At 36.6% G+C, this 26,919-nt stretch overlaps 2 protein-coding genes across 3 annotated transcripts in view; one reads left to right on the forward strand and one right to left on the reverse strand.

Annotated features, from left to right (window-relative positions):
• LTN1 (listerin E3 ubiquitin protein ligase 1) overlaps positions 1-18,546 on the forward strand; it is a 31,275-nt gene extending 12,729 nt beyond the window's left edge. Inside the window, exons 13-30 of the mRNA XM_054191627.1 lie at positions 1,871-2,110; positions 3,087-3,240; positions 3,511-3,661; positions 4,429-4,630; positions 5,312-5,471; positions 5,646-5,750; positions 5,987-6,129; positions 7,164-7,299; positions 8,188-8,332; positions 10,243-10,456; positions 10,748-10,985; positions 11,910-11,984; positions 12,901-13,087; positions 13,537-13,708; positions 14,834-15,054; positions 15,545-15,739; positions 16,461-16,628; positions 17,464-18,546. Of these exons, the coding sequence (XP_054047602.1) occupies positions 1,871-2,110; positions 3,087-3,240; positions 3,511-3,661; positions 4,429-4,630; positions 5,312-5,471; positions 5,646-5,750; positions 5,987-6,129; positions 7,164-7,299; positions 8,188-8,332; positions 10,243-10,456; positions 10,748-10,985; positions 11,910-11,984; positions 12,901-13,087; positions 13,537-13,708; positions 14,834-15,054; positions 15,545-15,739; positions 16,461-16,628; positions 17,464-17,526 (2,969 nt within the window). The 3' untranslated portion in view covers positions 17,527-18,546. The remainder of the gene's footprint in view (positions 1-1,870; positions 2,111-3,086; positions 3,241-3,510; positions 3,662-4,428; positions 4,631-5,311; positions 5,472-5,645; positions 5,751-5,986; positions 6,130-7,163; positions 7,300-8,187; positions 8,333-10,242; positions 10,457-10,747; positions 10,986-11,909; positions 11,985-12,900; positions 13,088-13,536; positions 13,709-14,833; positions 15,055-15,544; positions 15,740-16,460; positions 16,629-17,463) is intronic.
• Positions 18,547-20,713: 2,167 nt separating this feature from the next.
• Positions 20,714-26,340, reverse strand: N6AMT1 (N-6 adenine-specific DNA methyltransferase 1). Of its 2 annotated transcripts, none has more exons than XM_054191643.1 (6): positions 26,164-26,340; positions 24,682-24,771; positions 23,953-24,043; positions 22,989-23,072; positions 22,181-22,322; positions 20,714-21,168 (listed from the first exon to the last, which is right to left on the reverse strand). In XM_054191643.1, exons 1-6 carry the CDS (start codon positions 26,307-26,309, stop codon positions 21,062-21,064), a joined length of 660 nt encoding a protein of 219 aa, XP_054047618.1. In that variant the 5' UTR covers positions 26,310-26,340; the 3' UTR covers positions 20,714-21,061. The 2 variants fall into 2 exon arrangements, with proteins under 2 accessions (XP_054047618.1, XP_054047628.1); XM_054191653.1 differs by lacking the exon at positions 20,714-21,168 and adding an exon at positions 21,177-22,106.
• Positions 26,341-26,919: the final 579 nt, after the last annotated feature.

Here is a 26,919-nt window from a genome sequence, read left to right on the forward strand (position 1 = left end):
ATTTCTTCCTTGCATTTTATGGTATCCATGATACAGACTTCTAGTGGAGTTTTTGATTTTATCAATTTTCTTGATGTTTTCCATATAAACTTGTCATCTGTGTTTTGTTAAGCTCAGCATTTGCTTTGAACCCTGAGGTAGTATACTTCAGTTTGAATGCTGGGCACATTCATAGTGCTTTCAAGATTCAACAATGCACACAACAAGTTAACTGTAGTGGATATTCCTAGATACTGCATCCTGAACATGTTGTAAGATTGTTATTTCTGTTACTGGAACTTTTGATGTAGAGGAGCATCAGGAAAACCTGTTTCCTCTCTCCTGAGAGAGTTCGACAAACTTGCTCACTTCTGAGTTAGTGGTGTCCTAGGGCTGATTGTCCAGTGACTTCGCTTTTTGGCTCTAGAGCTAGAGGTATTGCTGAGTTTAGGTATTTGTTTTGTGCTGGGTGCTGCCTGACCTGTTTTTAATGCATGATGGATGAGGTCTAAGAGACCTTCAGGAACTGTGGTTCTTCTTGACTTAGTGAATTAGGCCAAAATAGAGTGTGTGGACTTTCAAAAAGATTTTTGATGAGACCTCTCATCTAAGTTTCTCAAGGTAAGCTGTCATGGAATAAATGGAGAGGCCATTCATGGATCAGTAAGCTATCAGATGATAGGAATTAAAAAGGAAAAACGGATAAATACTGAAAGGATGATAATTGTTTCTGACAAATTATTCAGAGTAATCAAAACTGAACCTTCAAGGAGCTGCAGCAGTGTGCTGTGATAGTGAATGATTAACTGATATAATTACAAATGAATTTTAAAACCAATAAATATTAAAAGTATACATGGGAAGAACACAATTGTAACTGTATCTATTCAGTGGTAGGCTCTCAGCTGTTAAAACTCAGAAAAGAGATCTTTCATCATCGTGATGGTTCCCTGTAAGTGGCACGTGGGTGCTCAGCAATACAAAAAGGAATGCAGGTTATTATGAGCTGCCGTGAAAAGAACAGAGGACAAACTAAAATTACTATAGCATTTTTGTGTCAGTATCTTGAATACTGGCTGTAATTTTGGTCACTGCAATATTCTTGTTCACATATATGCTTTTGAAAAAAGGTGTGATAGAATTGCCCAAAGAAAGATGGCAGGGATGGTTAGGCAAATACAGTAGCTTCTCTTTGCAGAGGCAATAAAACAGACTAGACTTTTTCAGCTTGCGGTGAAAGTGATTGGGGATGGGGTTGCGGTAAAGAGCCATAAAACCATAATTTGTATGGAAAAAGCAAATAGGAAGAAACTCATTGCTTTTTTTAAACAGAAGAGGCTGAGGTTGCTTACAGATGGTTAGATAGCAGGCTTGAGGAAAGAGAAAAGTATAGTTCTTCATACAGTTCATAATTAAATAATGGAACTCATTGCCACAGGATGCTGTGGAGTTTGAGGAAAAATGGCATAAGCCAATTTCAATCCAATGAGAAAGGGTCTAAGCATGTTCTTGGAAGATTGTTCTAATTGGGTTAATTATATGCAGTGGTCCAGGTGTAATCTCTGGCTTTCAATTGATTACCAGAAGCTAGGAAGGCATAAAAGGGGCAGGGATCGCTCTGCACTTGCTCTATTTTATATACCTTTTGTCTAAGCTGCCTCAGATGGTTTAGGGAAAGGATACTTGGCGATGTGAAACTTTGGCTAGGTGATCCTAGATGACTGTGGAATAAGACAGTTTAGGTATACATTAGACTGCAACTCCGTTGCACTTTATTTTGCATTCAAAATTAGCGAATAAAAACCAAATGGGTACGTATTAATATGATGCCTTTGAATGATCATGTTTATCAAGTAATTAAAGCGTGCTGTCTTTTTCCTCTCCCCAACAGAATCTTTGATTGGTGAAACTGTTGTCGAAAGGATTATTGATAAACTTCAAGCAGCTCTGTCTAAAGCTAAGGATCTTTCTGAAGCCGGAAATACTGAACCATCAGTATCTTTCATCTGCGATGTAGCCTCAAGCTTTTTCAGCTCAGTTAAAGGGTGTTTACTGATGCCATCCTCAGAAGACTTGCTGCTTACCATCTTCCAGTTGTATGCTCAGAGGCAGGATGCTACACATTTAACAGGTAATTTGGAGAAAAAACTTCTAACTTTTTTGTAGTTGATGACTACATCTAAATTGTTCTTTTTCATGAAGCAGATTCAAGTATATAATAGAATATTGAGTACACAGACATTGAGCACTTGCAGCTGTAACTGACGTGAAAATTTTTGCTTTAATTTACAACGCCTGTGGTTACTACTAAACATCAAGTCCTGTACATCTTTACAAGGACTTTAAACTTCTTTTGATGTTTAGTATCCGTGTGCTTCAGCTGTCTTTGAGGCTGTGATATTCCACGCTTTCTGGACTGTTACATGAATTATTTAAGGTCTATGAAATACAAAGGATGAGCTTTTTTTTTTTTTTTGCTACAGTGTGAGGTTCCTATGAAAACGTATAATCACTTCATAAAAGATGCATACATTTATTCTGAAAACATTTATGTTGATCAAGTTACTCTGACAAATTGTGACCCATTTCTCTCTCCACCAGCACTCATTTTCAGACTGAGATCCTGATTTATATTCTTTGAATGCAGAATTTGAGAGTGATGAATTGGTATATTTACTGACATAAATACAAAGGAGTAAATGTTGCAGTGTTGTCGTAGAAGTGAAGTAGGGCAATACTAACCTGAGAACCACTGCTGCTTTGCAAAGGAGTGTTGATGTTGTGAACGTTCAGTACTTCAGTATTTTAAAAAGGTCTGTAATTTTGAAGGCCATATTGTAGCAGAGAACAGGATCATTCTTATTCTCAAATAAAACATTACCTGTGTGTCAGAGTTAATTTAAAATTGCTCTGCAACAAGAAATCTGTATATTTGCCCTCAATAGTTATTGCATGTAACCACATAAAAAAGAGAATTCTTTTCCTGCTGCAGGACGTTTAGACGTATGATCATTGCTGTATACTGTAGGTTGTAATTTGAGTTTACCTGTTTGTGATGGTTTGCTTGTCTGTTTGTTTTGTTTTGTTTTTTCTTTTCTTTACAATAGACTTACTTGTATGTAAATTAAAACACACCTGGATGTCTGGTGTACATTCACTTGTGCATCAACTTCGGAGCATGCAGAAGCAGAGTACCTTTTTGCATAAATCTGCACTGTGGGTCAAGAATCAAATTCAGTCTTCCTCTTTGGATGTGAAAAGGTAATTGCGATGTACATGTCCATTTCATAATATGTTGTTCTCCAAAGCAAATTAAGATTAGTGCTAAACTTATTCTTTATTTAATTGGTGTCCGTGTTACTGAGAGATTTTCAGCCTGACTGTTGCGTAGAGCATAATTTAAAACTCCATTGGTATAGCATGTATATAGCACTGATACAATGTATGTAGCATTGCATTGATGTAGAATAAAGCGGCTTGCTTTTACTGGATAGTGCCAAACTTATTTGCAGTGTTTTCTCCTTTTCTCAGCCTTCAGGTTTTGATCTCTGCGGTTGGCGATTTGTTGTCGAAGCTTATGGAAGCTGATGGACAGTCTGGGTATCTTGTGGGAGCTTATGTTGAGCATGTCACACCAAACAAAGCTGAGTGGGGGAAACTGCAAGAGTCTCTATCCACTGAGGTAGGAAAATGCATGCTGTAGTCAATCTTACGTCAAGTCTCTGTCCTTTAGGGTGATAAGCATTCTTTATTTTGACATGGCACTACAATTATAAAAATGCATATGTCTGTGTAAAAGTTCTCTTTGGCCTCTTTCCACAATACAGGACAAAGTCTCTGTGTTTATGGCCCCATCCAGTACTACTGGAGAAAATAAAAATACGTGAAATTACCCTTTTCTGCATGGAATATCAGCAACTTACTTTACAATTCAGGAATTTTGTCTGACAGAATATACATCGTGAAGGTGTTCTTATCTTTAAGTCAATTCTTCTATAAAGTTAATTTTATCAAAAACCACCAATGTATGCAGAGGAACATGATGTGCTATCAACAAAATTTTGACATACATAGAGTGGGGAATGACATAAATTTCCTGTCCAACCACCAATCTTCAGTAACCTTGGTATTTCTTGTAAAATATATGGACTTCTACAGATACATATTTATTTCTGAGGCAGCAATGCATTTTCAAGTTACTGCTGTGCATTTCAGTTTTTTTAATATGCTGGAGTGGGTGGTCTTCAACATTGTGCTTTTGGTGTTTTTTAATATTTTGTAATATTTTATAATTTGTATTATAATTTTACAATTATACATTACAAATTTATATTTGCGTTTACTATTTTGTAATAATTCTGAATTTCCAAGGTTAAACAGATCATAGCGCTTTCATGCATTATTAAAATGTCAATTATTTGTTCATACTCTTTTATGTACATATTGCAGTGGATGCACAAACCTCTTTTGGAAGGAAGGCTTAGTATGAACCGTGAACCTTTGGGATCATGTGTCAAGCTGTGTGGCACAACTAAACTTCCAGGCCATCTGTGTGCTTCAGCCTTACTAAGTAAAATGGTGCTACTTGTGTTGGAAAATGGTCTAGTCCATGGAAATGATGATGCTGAAAGAAAGAAAATTGACAATATAAGTAAGCAACAATGGTAAAACTTAAAGGAATTTGATTTTCTATTAGTGGTAAATTAACCTTAATTGATGCTTAAAAATTAATAGTTAAAGTTTGGCATATAGATATGAGAAATCATCCTTTTACCGGGTTTTTTTTTTTTTTTTTTTTTTTTCCCCTTTCGGTTCTCCTTTAAAAGTATAAGTATGCACAAGTATAGTGTTTATATTTCTAGGACCTTCTATGATTATATATGTGCTATCTCAACAGAACTTTGAATTTGGAGAAGTTTGAATTTATAATGAACTTCAAAGTCGTTCATTGCCAAAACACATGGTGTGTTGGCATGAGTGGGCAATAGGAACTGTGTCCATCTGTGCCATAAAATGAATGCCCTGAGTGTTCAGCCATAATGTAAAGATATTTTGAGGCAGCAATTTTTCTTAATTCCATCATGTGGGATCTCATTTATTTTTATTTATTGAATACTGAAATTAAAGCCAGCATTATCAAATTAACATTTCCGTCTCCAAAAGTCTCACCATGATGAGAGGTGTAATTGTTCAGTGTGGGTCTTTGTAAGCTAATGAGGAAACCACATGCATTAAAAACATACTTAAAAACTCAACCTTGACCTGAAACTTCTTGCTTATGCACTGAATATATTGAGCAGTTGTTTGTAAACAACAACCTTTGTGTCATTAGTTGCAGAGCTATTGTACTCGTTACAATGGATTGAAGAATTGGAGAATCCTCCGTGTCTGCTTCTGGAATATCTTCATATGTTAGAAGAAATGCACATCACATATGAGAAGTTCAGTACACTTAGCAATACAACTAGCCTTCAGCAAACAATATTTTATAGGTATGTAAGAACAAGTAAAACACCCCTTAACTCTGTTTTCATATTTTGTATTGTATAGAGTGTTTAAGTGCCACCATATTTCCTTACGTATATTGATTCAGACTTCATCCAAATGCTTTTGTTGTGATCTGTGCATCGGTATATATTAACCAGGGTCTTTTTTCTTCTTTGAAGATCAGAGGAACATGGAAGACTCTGGTCCTTAACCATGGCTAAAGCGATTCGTGCGGAAAACACTGTATCCTGTGAGATGAAACAACTTTTTAAGACAACAGAAGGGTATCTTAATACTGCTGCCTATAATCTTTTAGTTGCCAATGTTGATAATGTTAAATTATACTGATTCCGATGCATGACGTTTGAAGACTGAAAATTTGGTAGTATATGTATGTGGTATGTAAAAGTGAAACTTGGTTTAGTGTGTGGGATTAGTTACATCATAGGATATTAGATCATTATGAACCAGTTAAAGTTTTGGGTTTGTCTAATTCTTGATGTTTTGCTTGTATGAATAGGTTTGTGCCATTAACAGAGGGCAAATTGCATACACTTCAGTGTCTATCACCTTTTTTAATTGAGGAAGAAAAGAACGAACTTGTCTTCCACTGTGTGGCCAAACTTATGACATGCCCACAGACAGAGCTTTCTAGTACTGATGGTGAGTATGTTCTTACCTCAGTCCACTTCATTAGAATTTAAGAATGTTATTTTGCAATAATGTTTGCCTTTAGATAAAATGTTTTGACTATAATAATATCATTTTTCCTAGAAAGAAATGTCTTCTCTGTTTGCATGTTTCTTTTAGACTATTTGGTGTAGTAGTTTTCTGCTTTATTAAGGAAGTACAAGTTATACTGCCTGGTCCAAAATTGGAACTAAGAGATTTAGGCTGATATTGTTAAAAAAATTTTGACATTGCTGCTCTTCTTGTTTGGTCTATCCAATTTAAACACATCTGCAAATACCAAAGTATTCAATTAATCATTTAGGCTTTACAAATCTTCCCATTAAGTGTGATGTAGCTTGTGGGCTTACCATTCAAGTTTTAATTATTTTTTTTTTCAGTTCGGGAAACCGCTGGTAAAGTTTTTGTTGCACTGCTGCTTAAGTGAAGTGGGTTTTTTCTTTGTTTGTTTTTGCTATGCATAAATAGTACTTTAATTAGCTCAGTTCTTTGCCATCACGCTTTGAAGAAATGTTCTTTTTCTCCAAGAAATCTAGGTACAAGCAGTTTTCCTTAAAAATGGGAAACATTACAAATGCAACAGTAGTACTTCACTCTGAAAGTAAAAATACAAGGATATTGGAATTCACAACTCACAGTTACAGTTACTTAATTATCTGTCTAAATTATTGCTTAGCATACTACATTTTTAGTAGCACAAATAGATTTAAATCTTAGCAGGTACTCTCCCTTTTTGTTAATTGTATAAACCAACAATTTATCTTATAGGAGTTTTTGGTTGGTTTGAGGTTTTTTGGAGTTTGGGTTGGATATAGTATTTTTGATTTAACAATGGCATTTCTGGATTAAGCGTTTAGCAAAAAAAAAGCTTAGGTATTATCTGAACTATCTTATGATATTAATTTTAAGTTCAAATGAAGCAATCCAGTCAATTGACGCACGTTACGATGTTTGTTTTGTCTCGATAATTAAGACCTGTTGAGTGTTCTATTATTGTTATGTTGTAGGAGCATTTGGGTGTCTTTCCATTTTGAACTCCTGCTTGAATGATAGAAGTATTGATTGTGATCATCTGTTACCTGGTATACTAAAAATCATCATGTCTTGGAAAAATGATAACGAGGACAGCTTTCTCTTTAGCTGGTGGGTGCAACTTAGATAATTTGATTTCAATTTCTAAAACGAGAGTTTAAAAATACAGGGTCGTTATCAATTCAAATGGAATCAATTTGTAAGCTACAGCCACCATCCACTGCTCTAATATTACGTTTTTAAGCCTTTGTAGAACTGCATCCCTCAGTTTAATATACCTGTCTTTAAGTATCTAATAACTCATACGGATGAAAATTACCTGGGGTGGTTGAAGGCTGGAAAACTAGGAGCTTTTTAAATGTACGTAGGTGTCAACTGTTTTCAAAAGCATTCAAAACTGACCAACTTTTGTAGGTGTTGCTGGATATTCAGTTGCAAATTAGGATTGCTTATTTAGGTAGCAGAAAGAAGACTTGAATACCTTACTGAGATGTCTATTTTTTAAAATTCTGGACCTGAAAATGTAATTTGGAAAGCTTTCAGCAAGAAGTGAAAATATACTGACGTTCATTTGTCTTGAGTATAGTGAGAAAAATCCAGGCAACAAAGTCTTGAAATAATGTACACTATTTGGACACTTAAGTGCATATATTTTAAGTTACTAATTTTAAAAATAAGGGATTATTTTTCTTGCATTGATTTACTTAAAATTGCTAAATTTCATAGTTTATGTAAGTATATTACTTGATTGAATATGTGAATTGTATGGTTTGAGGAATCTTTATGACTTGTAAATGAGCAAGCTCTGATAGTCTGTTTTGTACCTGTTGACTGACTGACTTAGACTTGGCAGCTAAAGTAGTATTCTAACTCTGAAACACAGAGTATCAAAAGCACATAGGACAGAGCCTGGTGCAAGACTAAGAGTGAAGGCAACAATCTAGATATTCGTGTCTACAACATGAAGATATGTAGGCCTTGGTTGTATTTTTATTGCAGCAATCTGAAAGAAACGAGTGCCGAGTTGCTTGGTTTCAACATAGAGATGATCCGTTACCTTCCCTTGCTGCTGAAGTATTCCACAGCGCCTTTGGCTGATAATGAATGGGACTTCATCATGTGCTCCATGCTGGCTTGGTTGGAGGTAACGTGAAAGAGACTATTACCCGTCATTGCACTGCAGCTTTTAATGGGATCCTCCTGATGCCCTCGGAACGTGCAGGGCCTGTGTGTTTTAAAAAAAATGACTAAAAAATAACAAAATTTTTATAATCTTACTGGGCTGTCTGATCGACATTTCATCCTAAATCTTTGAAAGCTGTATGTTTGTAAATAGATTGGTGAGTTTTTAAAGTGGAAAGTTTGGTGTCAGGATGATACAGTAAAACATTGTAGAAGCTATGCCACGTAGCAACTAAATTTGAACAAAGATGCATGAGGAGTGCCAAGAGGAATGGAAATCAAGAGTGCTCCTAATGGTTCTTACTTAGAGTTTAGAACACAATGGTCTTAACAATTTTAACTTTGTTTCATCTAATGTGTGCGTTAAGTTTCTAGCGCTTTAGAGTAATGATTGATATTAATAGGTGGGTACTCAGCATTTCAAAGATAACTTATTTTAAAAAGCATCTCAATTGAAATATGGAACTAAGAAAATAAACTTTACCTACCACATGAGTGCTAATGTTGCATCTCCGGTTTTGCTGTACTTAGCTTTTTACATTCTTGTCTGGATATGGAGGGACATAGTTATCTCAGCCTAGCAAATATTTTGACACGATGTTAAAAAGAATTGCACAACATCCTTTTTTCATTGAACTTTGTCAAAGGTCATGTGTGGCTTAAAAGCACAAGCAATACTGTATCTCCTATTTTGTTTTGTATATGGAGATTAAATTACCTCCCTCTTGAAGTAATATGTTTTGTAGTGGCATTGGTAACTGGAGAATAATTTTGAAATGTATCTGCTGTAGGTCTCTATGTTGGAAAAAAAAAATCCCTTTAAAACCAAAGTCTAACATGACATACAAAAATGAACTGAATGAAAAGCAGTATCTGCATTTCGATATCTAAATGATCACATGAAACATCAAAATTATATTCTGTTGTTAGAGTTATATTCCATATTGTTAGAAAACAAGTCAGAGTGAACAGCTGACGACTACTTTATTAATCAAATAAAGATGCAGATTCTCTCACCTGCTAGTGCTTCTTTTTTTTTTTTGGTTGATTGGGGTTGGTTTTTTTGTTTTTAAATAATTGTAGTACTCCTTGTCACTGCACACTTATAAGGGCAGCTGGAAACTTTCATTTGGCCTTTTTCGGTCTCAGGATTAATCTTCTTACTTGTGCTGTGTGTCCCTCAAAACTGTATTTTTTCAACTTAAAAAAAAAAAAAACCAAACAAAAAAAACCCCCAACCAACCAGAAAACTTTTATGGAAAACTTGTTGCATAGATTAAGTGCTTGGGAGCATTTTAAATATTTAATGATATTCCTTATTTGGGAAAACAAGTAAGAATAAAAATAATAATAAGGGCTATGTTGGAGGATAGGAAATACTCTTTCGATTGCCACTTAAATAGTTTCCAGTTTACAGTAGTATATTGCCAATTTCCTTCTGCAATTTGGAAATACAAGCGTCACGTTGGTTACCCTTATATGTTTGGGAGAGAAAAGTGAAAGCCCTTCACATCTCCATTTTGGCTCACTTGGCTGCACAAGTGGTCTGGATAAGCTACAGTCATGTACGTTTCAGTTTGAATCCACTTGGTGGCAGTTTCTTTCTGTCATTATAAAGAAGGTCGTACGAGGGAAGCAATCCAGGATTCTAAATGTCGATGAGACTTGGAAATAATTTTCAGTAAGTCTTACTAAAATACAGATTATATTTTTAAACTTTTTCTTTTTTTTTCCCCCAAATTGTTTTAAAATGTTTTTTTTCAATTGAGTTGTCTTTGAAATTACACTTTCTGGTGTAGACAGGGAATGTGAAACAGGTATTTTAAAGCAAATTTATAGTTAAGAAATCTTCCTTTTATTTTTTCCTTCTAGACAACAAGTGAAAGCCGTTTGCTTTATCACATCCCGCTCGTGCAGATTTTTGCTTGCGTCACTTGTGACTTAGCATCTGCCCTTAGTGCTTACTTTGAAGCTGCGTCTCCTGAAACTACTGAAAACCTTCCTGTGAACTTGATCAGTGAATGGAATGACTTCTTTTCTGAAGGAATTCACAATTTGCTGTTACCATTGTTGGTGAAAGTCACAGGCAAGTATATGGCAAGGAGGGGTAATAGTGGTACCTGTCAGGCTATTCTGAAATAGAATTTGACGTGCTGTGTTTTTTAATTTATAGGAATGTTATGTCAACACAGCTTATAAAAACTCACTTTTTTTTGAATACTTACATGCTAATTAGTAAAGTAATTGCACTTAACATTGTGACTTTTAAGATTAGATGGATTCTGATAAGCAGAGTTTGAGTTGTTTGTAGTAATGCTTGTTTATGATATCATCCATACGTTCTATATCACAGCTTGTCTTTCTCTGCTTTAAATAGGAGAAACCAAAAATGCATCTGAAGGCTCCTTTCAGAGCTCTGTGTTAACGTCTTTGGGTGAAGCTCTAACATACATCTCAAAGGACCAGTTGTTAAACCATAAATTGCCAGCGAAGTTTGTTGCAGGCCAGAAAACAAATCTTCCAGATAAACTCCAGACTCTACTAAATACGTTATCTCCGTTGTTGCTTTTCCGGGCTAGACCTGTACAGATTTCTGTCTACCATATGTTGTATAAGTAAGAATCAACAAATTTTTCACTTCCCTCACCACCTTCTCCCCTGTTCCTCATTTTTATTTTTTTAAATATGCTGTAGAACATGAACTTATAGATGTGTTTAGCAAAGTCAGGTTTCATTATGGGAGAAAATCCTTAACTGGGTAATTTGTGTTCTGTATAACATTATATAAACATATAGAACATTATATAAAGCTATGAACGCTAAATTTGGTGTAAAAGTAGACTAAATATATACTGGGAAATTTTACTGCAGTACGTGAAGATACAGGTTTTTTTTCTGTACCGCAGTTATGTAGATATCAGTGTCATAACTATAATGCTGTTTATTTTTACCCTCTATTTTAACACTCAGAGAATCCTAAAATGTAAACTGAAATATTCCAGGTTTGATCTGGGTCTGTGACAGAATCGTTAAATAGTATAACCTTTTAATTTTTACTAGTTTAGATAAGAAAATGAAGAAAGTGAATACAAATTTGTAGTATTCTTGTGAACTTTTTGGATATCTCTAATACCAAAAGAGAAAGTACATAATTTGAAAAATAATATGTGCATTTGACTGCTCAAAATGCAGATTGCAAAGCAGATGGCTTAAGCATAAGAAGCTACTGTTATCTTTCGCTTGTACTGAGGTATAAAGTTGCAATAACTTAATTCTGAGATAGAGAAGTTTAGCGTGACTCAGGAAGTGTAAAAGGTCTGGAAAAGACCAAGCAAGGCTACATGCTTGTTGGCTACGTCATTTAGGAACCAAATTTGCAATAGTGACATGTCTCTTAAAGATTCTGTGGTGTTATTAAGGAGTAATTGCCATTATTGTATTGCTTATCATTAATGTTGACACTGATAAGCAGAGAACTATGCATCACATGTATTAAAATAGTAAAAATTAAATCTTATTTCCTTTCCGTATTTCTATAGATTAATGCCTGAATTGCCTAAATTCGATGATGAAGATCTCAAATCTTACGGTGACGAAGAGGAGGAATCAGCATTGTGTGTATTTTTTCCTCATATTTTTTTACGACTGTTTTATCGATTTTTTTTAAAATGTGTTCCAAGAGCTGAGATTTGCAGCAGAGTAGTCATCTGTCAGGAGATTTTAAAAGAAAAAAAAATTACATGGCTGTGACAATAGCGTCATAAATATTGAAGTACTAATTATAATTGGTTAAGTCTGCCTTTGTGCTAAAACTGGAAATGATATTTGCAATTGTTTTCAGTTGTTACTAGAGTAAGTGCAAAATATATGCTCTCTATTGTAAAATTGTGACAGATTTTTACTGGACTGCTGTATTCAGAATGTGTCCAGCTGCACAGGTAACTTCAATTTCTTGATCCTCCAAAATTGACCTGTGTGTTTTATACAGCTTGAATCCGATACAGTCATCAGTTTGAAGAGGCAATATGGTAATTGATTTAAAAAAAAAAAAATATTTTTTTTTTTAAATCTCAGCCCAATGATTAATACCTTTCCTTACTATGGAGCAGCAAAAGGCTTTTTAATCCAAAGCCCAAACCCAATGCATTCAGTGATTAGGAGATCCATTGTTCAGTTGCTCCTTCGTTGGTGTGACTCGGCAGACAAAGGAGAAAGCAAACCAGCTGTCCATTATGTAGGTTAAATTAGCTCAGCCATAGACCACTTTCAGATTAAAGTGATCATCATTCGGTTCATATTTGTCTTGCAAGAGGTAAAAACACCAACTGTCCATTTCAGGGGAAAAAAAAATAAATCTTAAAATCTAGCACTGTGTGAATCTAAAAGGAATTTTTCCTGTAATAAAAGGCCCTTTTTATGTTCTACGTACATGGCTTTACTAACAGGTGTTTAGGAACGCACTGAATATAAATGCAGTTAATGCTCTGCTCGAGATTTGAGTTTACTATGTCAGATAATATTTTTCCATAGGTCACCTCCAGCGGCTCTTATGTCTGTCCTGGCCACTCAAGAACTCTTGCTAGAAAACATCCTGGAATGCATTCCAGTTGGAGAATTTGCAGTTATTCAGCCCCTGAGTGATGAGTTCTGCCTTGTTCTAGGTTATCTTCTTACTTGGAAGTTAACATTAGCTTTCTTCAAAGCTGCTTCTTCTCAGGTATATGTTCAGAGTCTTTTCCTTTTAATTGAATTTTTTAACATGCTTATTTGGTTTGAATCTTCAAGTTTCATCCAGCATTTTTATTCTTTCAATTGTGTATCTTCCTACCTCTTTTTTTTTTGTGAAATTAGTGGAATTCTGAAAGCATCAACAGACTTAGGTTTCTGCACTGCAATAGTTAAGGGTGGTAATATTAGAGTAATAAAGAGTTAAGATTTGTTAATAGATGATGCTTTCTGGCATTTTCAAACAAGCTTGCTACATTTTATGATCTTATTGTTGAAAATGGTGCAGAGAACTAAATCACTCTTATAAATGCTCATTCTGAATGTCTTGCTTTTACTCCCTATAGAAATGTATTTGTATTATTTACAGAGTAAGCTATATCTTCAAGTCTCATCTGTATTTTCTGGTTTGGTTGGTTTGTTTGTTTTTAACACTATCAGCTGCGAGTTCTCTACTCTCAATACCTGAGAAGAACTAAAAGCTTGAATAAACTGCTTTATCACTTGTTCAGGCTCATGCCTGAAAACCCTGTTATTTCTGGGCCAACTTCAGAAGTTCCAAATAAGGACACAAAAACCTTCTTTACTGAAGAGCTTCATTTAGATGTTAAAGGTAAGTAAAATTTTATTTGTGCATTTGAGAGAGTTTTGATATTGCCGAAGTTTAAATACTCTTTTCTATTTAAAAATACATATTTAGAAAAATCTTATCTATAAAAAAGATATACACAAATACATACATATGTTTAAAAACTGTTGGCTAACACTCCCCATTTTAACCTTAACCAAAGTTGAAAAATTAGAAAAATCAAGAAAAAAAACCCCAAACCAGGAAATGCTTAGATTATTCACTTAGGGCAGAAATAATACATTGCTACTATCTAAGTCCTGAATGTATGATAAGATTTCAAAATACTAAAAATGTGATTTATTCTGGAACTTTTCCATTTCTTATAAATTTTTTTTTTAATGCTAAATGGGATTTATATTTTTTCTTCTATTTTAATGCATAAATGAAACGAATAAAAGTATTTTAATATATATTCTTCTATACGCTTGAGACATTAAATTATTTGTTGCTTTCGTCATGCTGTTCAGAAGACCCAGATTAATCAACTATGGTGAGAGAAAATAGGCTGCTTTTTCTTAGCCGAGAAACGTGAAAAAGAGAATTAGTTTTGAAAGTTATTTCATTGAGATTGTTATTTTATGTATGTGTATAGATGTAAGCAAAGATACTGAGTTTTCATTTCTAAATTTTTTGCTTGAACATCACTGTATGTTGCAGAAGAATTTATCTGGATGACAGTAAGAAGGAATTACTAACATGACATCCCAAGAGAAAGATTACCCTTATCTTTTTATGCACTTCTGTAGAACGCTGCAAACCTCAGATGTGCTCCAAACATCTTATTGTTTGTTCACTCCAAAGTGAGCATTTTGTCATTTCTAGAATTATAGTTAATCTTGATTTCTGGTAGTCCACCTAGAGTTCATCTCTAAATTAGAAGATGCAGTTCCAGTTGTGAAGTGTCAGCCTAAGAAACAAAGAAACCAGACTGATGGAGAAAGGCAGAGTCAAACAAGCACTAATTGTAGTACGTATAGAAGGAGCATGTACGTGAAATTCCAGTTACCACAGTTACGCTGGTATCAAAGTTTTTGTATGTGGTGTGGCAGAAGCAGCATTTGTGCCTTATTTTTTAGAGTATTTCAACATCCTTTCTTTCCCTCCCAGGGACAGGAGCCCTGTCCTCCCAGATTCCGCACTTGGCCTGCTCTGTGTACCATATAACGCTGAAAGACTTGCCAGCCATGGTCAGGCTTTGGTGGAATAGTTGTGAGAAACGTGTCTTCAATGTTGTAGATAAATTTACAAGCAAATATGTCAGCAGCGTGCTTTCTTCACAGGAAATATCTTCTGTTCAGAATAGCACACAGTTGTTTAATGGCATAACGGTTAGTAAGACTTTTTGTCCTTTTTTTGATTTACTTAATTTTTTGCAAACATTTTTAAGAAATGTTACTTCTCAGAACCAGACTATATTACAGTGTTTTCTATGATTGCATTTTTTTTGTTCTAAATGACTGATGAAAACACAATTTAGCTTGGTATCAATATATTAAGTTGATGTTTATTAATATTCTGTTTGGAAAAAAATAGAAAAGAATGGGTTTTATGATGTTGGAGGAGTTCAGGTAAGTGGAAGATACTGCTATCAATATACTTCTTGGTTTATTAAAAAAATGTAATCAGTAGTTTGAAAAGTGGCTGGTAATTTCTTTTTGGTTTGACAAGATACGAGGGGATTTTTATTTTCTTTGAGAAAAGTGTGTTCCTGGTCTAAGAAAATTATTTAATGTGTGTAGTAACGTATTTATGTATAAAAAGACTACAGATGGTGTGTGTATCTCTGGAATTTTTTTAATAGGTGCATTTTTTTCATAGGTAAAAGCTCGGTCTGCTGCACGGGAAGTCATTGCTACCTATTCAGTTGATGATATATTTATTGAACTAATAATACAGCTTCCGTCAAATTACCCACTGGGATCCATAACGGTTGAGAGTGGAAAGAGGGTTGGTGTGGCTGTACAGCAATGGCGCAATTGGATGCTACAGTTAAGCACATATCTTACACATCAGGTGAGTTTAGAGGAAGCCCATCGGTTCGAAAACTTAAGAGCCCTGATAATAGAAAAATACTCCTAGTAATGTAATATTATTTAGATCCGTATAAGGGATCTCAAAAGACTTTATAGAATTGGTCACTCTTGCTATCTGCTTTTCTCCAGATGCTAAAACAGAGAGGTAAAATTATCAGCCTAATAAGTCCTGTTAAATCCATATCCAAAGTTGAAAATTTAGACCTCTTAAGCCACTGGCCAGTGTTTGCCCCATGTGGCAATGCCATCTGTCCTGGTTTAAAGACAGCATCTATCATTCATTTTAGTGGCCAGCCCAGCCCAAACCACCACAGTCATCTTAAGTATACTTTGAGGGGGGGGGGAACCCAATGAAAAAAAAATGCCAACAGAAAACCCAGTACATGAAATCCTCTAAAAGATTGGTAGTTGATGAAGTTGCATCATCTATGGTTAGAACAAAACAGCGATTGAAAATTTCAAAATCCCCTTGTAAGTGTTCCTAAGTGCATTCTTTTCATTGTGATGAATGCTTGCATGTCTATAGATTAGACCATCATCTGTATTTCATGTGTTGGCTTTATGAATTTCTCACTGCATATATTGCATATAATTTCAGATTATAAAGCCTTCAGGCTTTGTTTCCTTCATGTGTTTAGGAATAACGGTAAGAATATTCTGAAGGAATTCTACAGCATTAACAGCTCTCTTCTCTCCGTTAGAATGGAAGTATAATGGAAGGCTTGTCGTTGTGGAAAAATAACGTGGATAAACGTTTTGAGGGCATTGAAGATTGCATGATCTGTTTTTCAGTCATTCATGGCTCCAACTATTCTCTTCCTAAAAAAGCTTGCAGAACATGCAAGAAAAAGTTTCATTCAGCTTGCTTGGTAAGTACCTAGACTAAATGTTTTTAAGTAGGCAAAATATCCATTTATAGTTTGAACCAGGAACTTCTATTGTAATACCATCAATTCTCTGTTATGTCAATGGAGTATCTGGGATTAACTGAACTCATAGATTATTTGTATGGATTTTGTACTAAACTGTAAGGGCATGTAATGAGAGAGGGGTTGCTAAACTTCACAGATAATGAACTATCCCTTTCATGTTCAGTAACACATAAGCCATTACATCCACGTAGAGTGTAGCAACAGCAGCTTGTTGTTACCAGCTCAGATATGGGAATAGAGAAGGTTAAATTTCAATTTATGCAGCGTGCTCTTTAGTAAACCATGCTGATCTGGGTAATTAACATTTAGCTCTAGCCAAGTCATGACAGGCATCAGTTGCACGGTTACAGAGTATACTGGAACAGGTTGGCATCTGTATGGCTATACCATGGAGGAGTTATTGCTGCTTTAAAAACAGTAGCTTTTTAGTCTAAAATGAGACTGGATGAGAATTCCTGTGTGTCAGGTTTTTTTTTTATTTAATATTGTGTGTCTGTAATATTCGTATGTGTGTAATATGTGTGTATATATGTAATATGTATGCATATACATATGTGTATATACAGATACATACATATATATACATGTGCATACACACACAAGTGGAAGTGTTTTGGTTTTTTTTTTACTGTTTCTTCTTAGTTTTTTTTTTTAAAGTGTAGTTAATGTTTTGATAGTTATATTCATTGGCAAATGATATTACTGGACATAAAGCACTGTTATTGATATTCACCTTGCGTTCGTATATTAAACAGCTGTCTTTCTCTTTCAGTACAAATGGTTCACATCCAGCAACAAATCCACCTGTCCACTCTGTCGAGAGACGTTTTTCTGAAATAAAACGGTCTGTCTTCTTTCTGTGAACAAAGTAATAAATGAAGAGGAGGCAATAAACTGTATGTTGAAAGAAGCTACCTACTTGGAAATACTGTCAGTTACTTTAAGTTCTTGACTAGTGGGATATGACACATAGTTACCTCTGGACTGTTTTTTGTAAGTTTGAAAATTCTTCTTTGATATAAAGAAATCTATAAGAATAATTTATTTTAATTTGTATATTTTCAAGGTATCGAGATATGTTAAAAATTCAGAAATAATGTAGAGTTAAATCTGAAAAGTGGTGTTTAAGCCACAGCATAGTTGAGTAAAACCTCTTATTTTAGGTATATTCTAACGTGGTGTTATGCACTTAACCCAGATCATGCCTCTTAATATAACAGGTGAATTTAACATAGGTGGTATAAAGACTTGATTTTTTTTTTTTTTTATTATAATACATTCATAGTAGTTCCTCTTATGGCCGGGTTAAAAAGAATGTTGTTGCTGTTAGACATTAAGGCATGGAACTAACGTGATAACCTTCTGTTAAAGCAGAAATTTTTTAACATCGCATGCTGTAAACTAAGGTGTTTATAAACTGAGCTTTCACCTTTAACAGTCTTGTTTTCCCAAAAAAACTCAGCCATCAAGCACCCTAAAAACTCAGAAGCCCAAGTAAGTAGAGAGAGTACAGTCGTTCCTGCATGACTATGAAAAACACTACCTCTTTATTGACGATTGGCTTTTAAAGAGAAGGCATACGCACTGGTCAATTCTTGTTTTCATTATTGCAGTTAATGCCTTCATTAGCTGGCAAATTAACCATCACTGAATGTATACTGTACTTCCACTGTCCCATAAAGATAAGGACTCTTGAGTGGATGTGACAGGTGTATCAGAATTTAATATTGTCTTCAACTATACATTTATTCATGCTTTTTTTTCTAACAGCAGTAACATACTAATATATTCTAACTTGGATGGTATTTGTGGTGGATTTCTTTGAAAAGTTAATAAACAGGGAGGAATAAATGAATTTCGTCAGTCTCTGCAGTCTCTGGGTTGCTGTCTTTCCCATGTGTGATAAACTTTCCGAAATTAATAGTATAAATTTTCAGATGCTAAGTTTATAGCGTGGTCAACTGTCTGTACCTCAAGAGCTGCTTATTTTAGATTCTGTATGTTTTCTCAAAGTTAGTCCTTTTTGAGGTGACAGCTCTAGAAATAATTTTTAGACGTTGATAACGTAAGTCTATATTTTTAACAGGTAACACTGGGCTTCCAGCAGAGAAATTTCTTGACATTTTTTGAGAAAGAAAATGGACAGGTTTTAAAACTGATATTGAAAAGGTCTAACCAAAAACACAGATCAAGGAGCAAGCTGTATTGTTTTTATAATTACTTAAACTCCAGGACTGTCTCCGTTGCATCACTTTGTCTCAGACAAGACTGGTTATTCTAAATGACTTCTTTGCAAGTTAAATAACTGATTTGAAGGCCAATCGTGGTTAACCAAGTATTGCTTGAAAAGCGCCATCTTAAACTCTACCTCTACTTGCAAATTGTCTACTAGGTGCAGCCTTCAGCAGAGCTTTTGTCTTGGTTCTGCTAGAACAAAGAAGCGCAGGCACTCGCCAAGCAGCACTATGTCTTTTGACACTGGTACTTGGTGACAGAGCAGTGCCTAGGGGCCTGGGGGAGCAGAATTTTTGCTTTCTTCTTGTTAAGTTTGACACTGCATAGAAAGCCTGTATCTGCCGTGTAGCTTATTCTCGTGTGCACTGAACGCAGGAATATGCTTCCCAAAACTCTCCAGGAAGTGTTGCGTTCTTTGGTCTCCTAGGAGAAGGGAATAGGCGTGCCCTGGCAAAAGCATTGCCAAGTGTACTTGCAGACCTCTGTGTAGACAGAGCAAATTCCAAAATTAAAAAAAAGTTACCTGGCCTGTCACTTGTTTCCCAGTCTGACAGGAGCATAACAGTAGTCAGTTCTTACAGAATTCACCCATGTCCTTACTTGGATTGCAGTTTGGCAAGTGCTTCCACTAAAGCTGCAGCAGACAGCAAGACTGTGGAGCTAGAACTGACTTAGGATTTATTAAAGTGAACACATAGTTCCTTGTTCAAATATCCAGTTGTTAGGTAGTCCAGTGCAATCGTTTTTTGTTGAAAGTGTGTTATGTTTTATTACGCTTTCTGTTCTGATTTTCATTATTCTGTCCTTAATAATTTAAAACCACATGTGCTGATAAGCATGGTGATCTACTGTGCCAGATCTTTTTATCTTTGATTACCTCTTTTAAAACTAATTCTTTAGCTGTAACTAAAAGCTGGACAGGTTAACTAAAACTTCCTTTTGTTAAACCTGTAGTCTGATTCTATTGCATGTTTTGACTACATCTTAAAGTCGTGTTTTGCTCAGCAACCTAACTTTGTTAGCCAAAGAGGTTAGCAACATAAAACGTCTAGAGCTGTATAAGAATGACAGTGTTTTGGTTCATACAAACAGTCCTACTGCTATAATTATAACCTCAAAAACCATGATTCTACATAAAAGCAAAATCACTAAGCATAAAACCTCCTCTTCTTACAGTTTTGTAAGGGAGAACTGAACGAACAAAAAAAAAGCACAGCTAAGCATACCATTAAGTCAAAAAGGTTCTAGAAGTAGGAAGCAGTCAAACTGAAATACGACACTAACCAACTAGGCAGTTGTGAAGCTGCAAGAACAAAACTATGCTTAAATTCTTCAGTGGAAAACTGTGGAAACATCTTATTTCACAAATGGCCACGAAGTTTCCTCTTGGTTTCCTACCTTTGCCATTCCTTAGACAAGTTATTCAGAAGGCAAGAATCAACAAAGTCCTGAGTCTAGCCTCACTTTGGTCCAATGAAATGCATTTCTTTTTTTAGACTCAGTAGTTTCAACTACTAGCATTTTTTGTATATAGTATAAATGTTGAGTAACATCCTTAACATGACCGACTCTTCCCTCTAAACCCTCCTCTTGTGTGTTTGTGTTCACATTCACGTTTATCTACGTAAAACCAAACTGACAGAAAACTTACCGAAGGGGATGCATTAGCTGTGCTTGAATTGTTGAATTGAATTGCAGCGTTGCTCCTCAATGGTCTTCAAAGCGAGTAACACTGATTCCAAGTATTCATTTAAACCCAGCATAACTAGTTATTAAAACAGGAAGAATTTTATCAAGTACATTGTTTTAATAAGACACAGTGACAAATATACAGGTACCTATTTACAGAGGAAAAAGTCCTTAGTGCTTCAGTGCAAATGCAGCAGGGTAGGGTATTTCACAGTTCCCCCACAACTGTCCTTTCGATAGCCAGAGGACAGTCGTACCTCTGACAGCAGATAATAGCTGGTTAACATCCAGAATAAAAATACAGAGTCTTGATGAGTTTCACTGCAGGAATCAGGAAGTGAGGATACACCTTAAGAGGTGAAAATCCTGGCTTAAAAATTGATTTGACGACTTGAGTACTTTATGTTCAACTTTCTGCAAGCCATCTGGAAGCTTAAGAGCAGTCATCAAGACTTCCTAAATTTGAGGATAGTAAGCATCTCTTGTCCTGCTTGCCGTGAAAGTACTTGTGTGCCTTCTAAGCCCCATTTCTTCATTGTTTCCAGAATTTCATCTGTAATTGAAAGTGCAGTGTTACGACCAAGTTTATATAGAAATAGCACTATAAAAGCCAGCGCTCATATATTTGCCAAACATAAGCTGTAAAGCAAAGATTATAAAATGTGTCCTCTTACTCTTTCAGACAGCAATTTTTATGCAAAGTCGTGCACCAAGAACAAAGTTTACAATTTACTAACTGAAGTTCTGCGTTTTGGTATTATTAATAGCAATGAACAATTCAATTATGAAGTTAATTTGTAGGAGAAACTGAAATTCATAGCACCTTCTCCTAAAAGCTAATCAGTTGTGAAAGAGTAATCTTCCCCCTTGAAATTAGCCATTAAGCAATTAGAAGGAGCAAGTCCGAATCTCTTCCCTACACATGTCAAAAATAAAAGACATCAGATTTCTAACTAAAGGCTTTTTCATTTTAAGTTTACAACGCCATTCTCCTTCATGAGAAAGGGCTGGCCTGGCTTCATTACTTAATTCAGCAGATTTACAGTCACCTTTCAGACTTGGAACTGAAGTCTTGCAGAGCTGCTGGGCTCAGCACCTACACATTACCATTTTCCAAACTAGCTTAGGGAGTTCTTAGTTTTTGTAAATTTGCTTATGTTTTTGGTCTAGCTCACCATACACTGCATGCACAAGGCATGAATTCAGAAAAAGGATTCCAAGAGGCATCAGGTTATGTAAAGTCCATCTGTAGGTTACACACCCACCCAAACTTGAAAGATGAGAAGCACAAGTCTGCAGAGATGCCACAATTTGTATAAAGCATGCAGATACACTCTAGCCATCTATAGCATTTCTATGACCTAGAACACTTATATGAATTTCAATACACACTGTCAGTCTTCAGTCAGTTGCTATCGCCACGTTAGATTCAACTGTTGCTATGTACTACTTTTTCTTGTTTACTGAAGTCTTACAACCTAGAGAATATTGCTGTAATCAACACTTTGATTAATACAGTGTTAAATCTAGTTTGGCACATTTAAGAGTCCAAGGAAAGTGATCACCTGGATTATTTTCTTTAATTGTGACCAAGTAGAATAATCCTCCTCGTGAAAGTAGGTCTGGTATTAATGGAAAAACTCTATCCATTACTTCTCTGCCCTTTTTGCCACCAGCCCAGGATGCCTCTATTCCATGGCTTCCCACCTAGGACAAATGAAAGCAAAGATTGTCTTAACACAGAATGACAGAAGTGTCAGTGATACTTAGAAGGGAAGCATCACCGTAATCTCTAGCTTTAGGTGTCTGCCATTAGACATCTGACAACTTTGATCCAGCAGATTAGTTTATGCAGCAATTATTTTAAGACTACTTCCTACACGATGAACATACTACTTTTATTCAAGTTCTATTCTTAAACTGAATTGAAAGAGCTACGCTTTGTCACATACTTTGTATGTATTTTCTTGTAAATGTTTTATGAGCTTGTTTGCCAAGTGGAAGGTGGCCAGAAAACCCTTTTTAAGTGTTCATGAGTCAAATTCTGAGAGTAGGAGTCTGCAGAAGCAGAGGATATTTATTTGCAGGGAACAAACGCATTTTCCGTTGAAAGTCTTCTATAAGAATACTTCAGCATGCCTAAGAGAGTCTTCCATGGTTTATACTTGATGGAGAAACTATGTATTGAGTAGCAGCAGCTAGCAATCCTCATTCCCATGTTGTCTTTATAAGCGACTCTAGCAAATCATTTTCACTAAAACAGCGCTGGTCCTACAACATCCTGCAGTTTTCATACCAGAGCTGATTTGATTTGCCATTTCTTCTCTCACAGAAGAAATACCTTTTTTATTGTGTATTTTGATTTTTTCCTACCTCTTCAGAAGGCGTTACCACATACGGTGGATTAAATAGCAGTAGATCAACCTTCCCATTTAATCTTGGAGAGAGTCCTTTGACCTATAGATAAAGTTGATGATTCTTTTGTTATTTTTTTTTGGAAACATAAAGAATGCAAACATTTTGTAAAAATACATAGTGCTGGATATTCTGAGCATTTCAGCCTGACTCAGAAACGCTAAACTTTACTTTCTATGTGCAAGAGAAGCATCAAGAAGAAGTACCCGTGCATAGAAAAACAATTTCAATAGTCTTAAGACTATGTTATGTATGGGATGTAAAAGAACAAGAGACACAACGGTAGTACTTTCTTCTTGCTCAGTTCAGAATTCAAGTTAGATATAAAAGAATTTTGAATAAATTCATCGGTTAACATTTGTTACACAAAATGACCAATCTGTGACAACTGCAGTTCAGTTCTCTCAGTTGTTCATACATTTTAGATCATGTTTATTGTTGCCTGTCTTCATCATTTATAAACATATACATTCAGGATATTTTAAACTAATATCTTGCTAAAGAGATGTGAAACTTAAGCTTTTCTCCATATCAGATTTTCTAAGAAACAAAAAGAAACAACATACACAGTTCCTAATTAAATTGTAAAGAGTTGAGAACCAAGAACTGCATAGCATTAGAGGAAGGGCTATGATAATGTCAGGTCACCAAAGAGTTCTTTGTGCAGCCTTTTCCAAACTATATCTATTTTTTTAAATTAATTCAATGAATATTTAAAGCTTAAATTTGAATTTTAAACCTTGAGTTGTTTGTTTTTCCCTTCTTTCAGAAACACTTTGGCATTATGTTGTTTTCTTTTTTTTATCTGTGCTTATTACAAGCATGTTTGTTCTAGACTTTATGGTTACTTTTCAGTATTTCTAATAAGTATTAAAAAGTTACAAAAACTATAAAGAAGATATTATTGAAACATGTATCTTACCAGGTCAGTAATGACTGGCTGAAGGTGAACATTGTTAAGCAGAGCTGTCTCCAGCGTACAGTAAGCTGCCATCGGGTTGATATCTGTGCATCTAAAAGCAAAGCATTATGAAGTGCAAGTTACTGGTTACTGTATGTGGAAGTTTAACTGTATGAACCACATGCTCGTTTATGTACGTGCAATGAAAATGTCCTTTCCAGCATCCTTTACTTTCCAAGTAAATAGCAAAAAATAGACAGTAAAATACACACAACGTATCAGCAACTAAACCAGTTAACACTGCACTGGCAGTTTTTAATGACCATCTGAAAGCTGAAGTATAGGATTTCTTTTTCAATGCTAGCTCTGCATAAATATATCTGCATACAAGTCTCTAATAAAATTCAGTTACTGCAAATACCCAGGTAACTTGATGTTATGTCATGTGACCACAGTAAGACTAGTCAGTGGTTAAATTCAATTCAACCCAGCAAACACAAGTGTAAGCTTAGCAATTTGTCTAAACAGTGGGAAAATGGAATTTAGTCGCATGACTACTTAATTGTTACAGAACCTGAAGTAAATAGTTTAGGCTCTGTTTGCTCTGATTTCTGTAGATATCTGTAGAATTGAGCTAATATTTCTTTGTGAAAAGAATAGTTTTTTTAAATGTGAAAATAAAAAGTATATATGTGAGGGCTAACTATTCTTCATTATTGCATGCAATAATTTAAGTGGTATTAGACTTACATGTACAGCGCATTGGATCCAATAATGGAAGAAGCTAGAAATGTTGAAACCACACCAGATCCAGATCCTATTTCAAGGCAGATCTCAATTCTAAAGAGAGAAAACTCCAGATGACTTTTATTTGTAACATACAAGACCACCTGCAACAGACGCAGAATTAGTCAAGACAGTGTTACGAAATTGCTGCCAAAGCGCCCTTCTCCCAAGCAGGCTGAAATACTTGCTGATCATGTGGCCTTTAAAGACCACACAACATCCTGTGTTTTGTAATGCCTCACAGGGCTACTAGTGACCATACAGACAATTCCTGGTTACCGCAAGCCACTCTGGGAAACATGTATGTTTCCCCTGTGCCTAACACTAACGTTTCCATTAACTGCACAATCTCAATAGTACAGGCTATACTTCTACAGCATTTATTACACATTTATTGCTGCAAGACTGAACTCCAACAGAAATTATGGAAGAATATCTGAAGATATTCAAAACCTGCCTGGACGCGTTCCTGTCCAGCTTGGCTCTAGGTGAACCTGCTTTGGCTGGGGGGTTGGACTAGATGATCTCCGAAGGTCCCTTCCAATCCCTACCATTCTGTGATTCTGGGATCACCATGAAGCCACACAACAAAAGCAGGCCTCAAATGCAGAATACCTTAGGTGAGTTTCAGCCAGCTCTGGACAAACAGCAGTGGCAGGCAATTTTAAAATAATCACTTAAAAGCTTAACTCCCTGGGTGATTTCTATAGCATTTATAGTTATGTAGACATACTTCAGCAACAGGACAAGAGGAAATGGCCTCAAGTTGCGCCAGGGGAGGTTTAGATTAGATATTAGGAAAACATTTTTACACTGAAAGGGTTATCAAGCATTGGAACAGGCTGCCCAGGGAAGTGGTGGAATTGTCATCCCTGGAGGCATATAAAAGATGGGCAGACATACTGCTTAGTGATATGGTTTAGTGATGGTTTTTGTCAGTGTTAGGTTGATGGTTGGACTTGATGATCTGAAAGGTCCGTTCCAATCTAAACAATTATATGATTCAGCCGTGGAGATGACCGCCACTGACACTGGGCAGCGACCTCAGCAGCTACGCAACTCCTACAGCTTCTTCTGGGTTGACACATGGACATTTTTAACCACATTGAAATACTTGCTGCTGCCGCCCCTAGTGAAAAAAAAAAAAGCAGCCCACCGCGCAGCTGCTCGTAAAATTACTCTCCAACCTACGGCCTACGAGCAGAGGCCGAAGCCGCTCTGAGGAGAGGCCGGGGGGGGCGGCGCTCAGGGGGGCACCGCTTCCCCCCGGACCCTGACACCCATCAGCAGCCCGGGGGCCCTGCGCCACAGGAAGAAGCGGCCCTGGGGCCGGACGCCGCTTCCTCAGCGCGTAGCAACCCCGGCCCCGAGGGACGGGGGCGTGTCCCTCCCCCCTCACCCTCGCGGGGAGCCGTTAGCGCCGCTCCCGACGGCCGCCGCGCCTACCCAGCCTCCCTCAGGCGGACCGCGTCCCGCTCCAGCGCGTCCAGCAGCAGGAAAGTGTCCTCGGCCGGCTCGTACACATCCCCGAAGGGCCCCTCCGCCCCGAGGTGGTCGTACCGCGGGGTAGGAAGCCCGGGAGCCGCCGCCATCTCCTCACACACACGGCGCCCCCCCCACCCCATGGGCGCGCATGCGCGGGCACGCCCATCCGGCCGGGCTCTGAGCGGAAGCGCCGCGTTGGGCTCCGCCCCTAGCGCGAGTCTAACGGCCCCTCAACGGCTGAGGAGGGCGGTTTGTCCTCGTTATCGGCGAAATTCAAGCGTTAACTTCCAGTGAAAACTGCCGTCTTCAGTGGAATCCCAACATCAGGTTTCATTGTACTGAGTCTATTGATCCAACATTAAAAATCTTTGCTAAGTCAGTGCAAGCGTGCATAGCCATCCCCACAGGAGGTGACCTGGCTCTACCTGAAGGCTGATGGGAAAGGGACCTGCTACTCTCGCTAATTATTTTGCATGCACTTCCCCGATTAATTGCTTTCCATCGTGAGAAGTACCACCTCCGCACAAGTTAGCAGGAAGCCAAACAAAAGAATCATAGAATGATAGAATGGTTTGGGTTGGAAGGGACCTTAAAGATCATCTTGTGCCACCCCCCCTGCCATGGGCAGAGACACCTCCCACTAGACCAGGCTGCTCAAAGCCCCATCCAGCCTGGCCTTGAACACCTCCAGGGATGGGGCAGCCACAACTTCCCTGG

Source organism: Rissa tridactyla, chromosome 1 (assembly GCF_028500815.1).
Source record: "Rissa tridactyla isolate bRisTri1 chromosome 1, bRisTri1.patW.cur.20221130, whole genome shotgun sequence".
In the NCBI taxonomy this organism is placed as follows: Eukaryota; Metazoa; Chordata; class Aves; order Charadriiformes; family Laridae; genus Rissa; species Rissa tridactyla.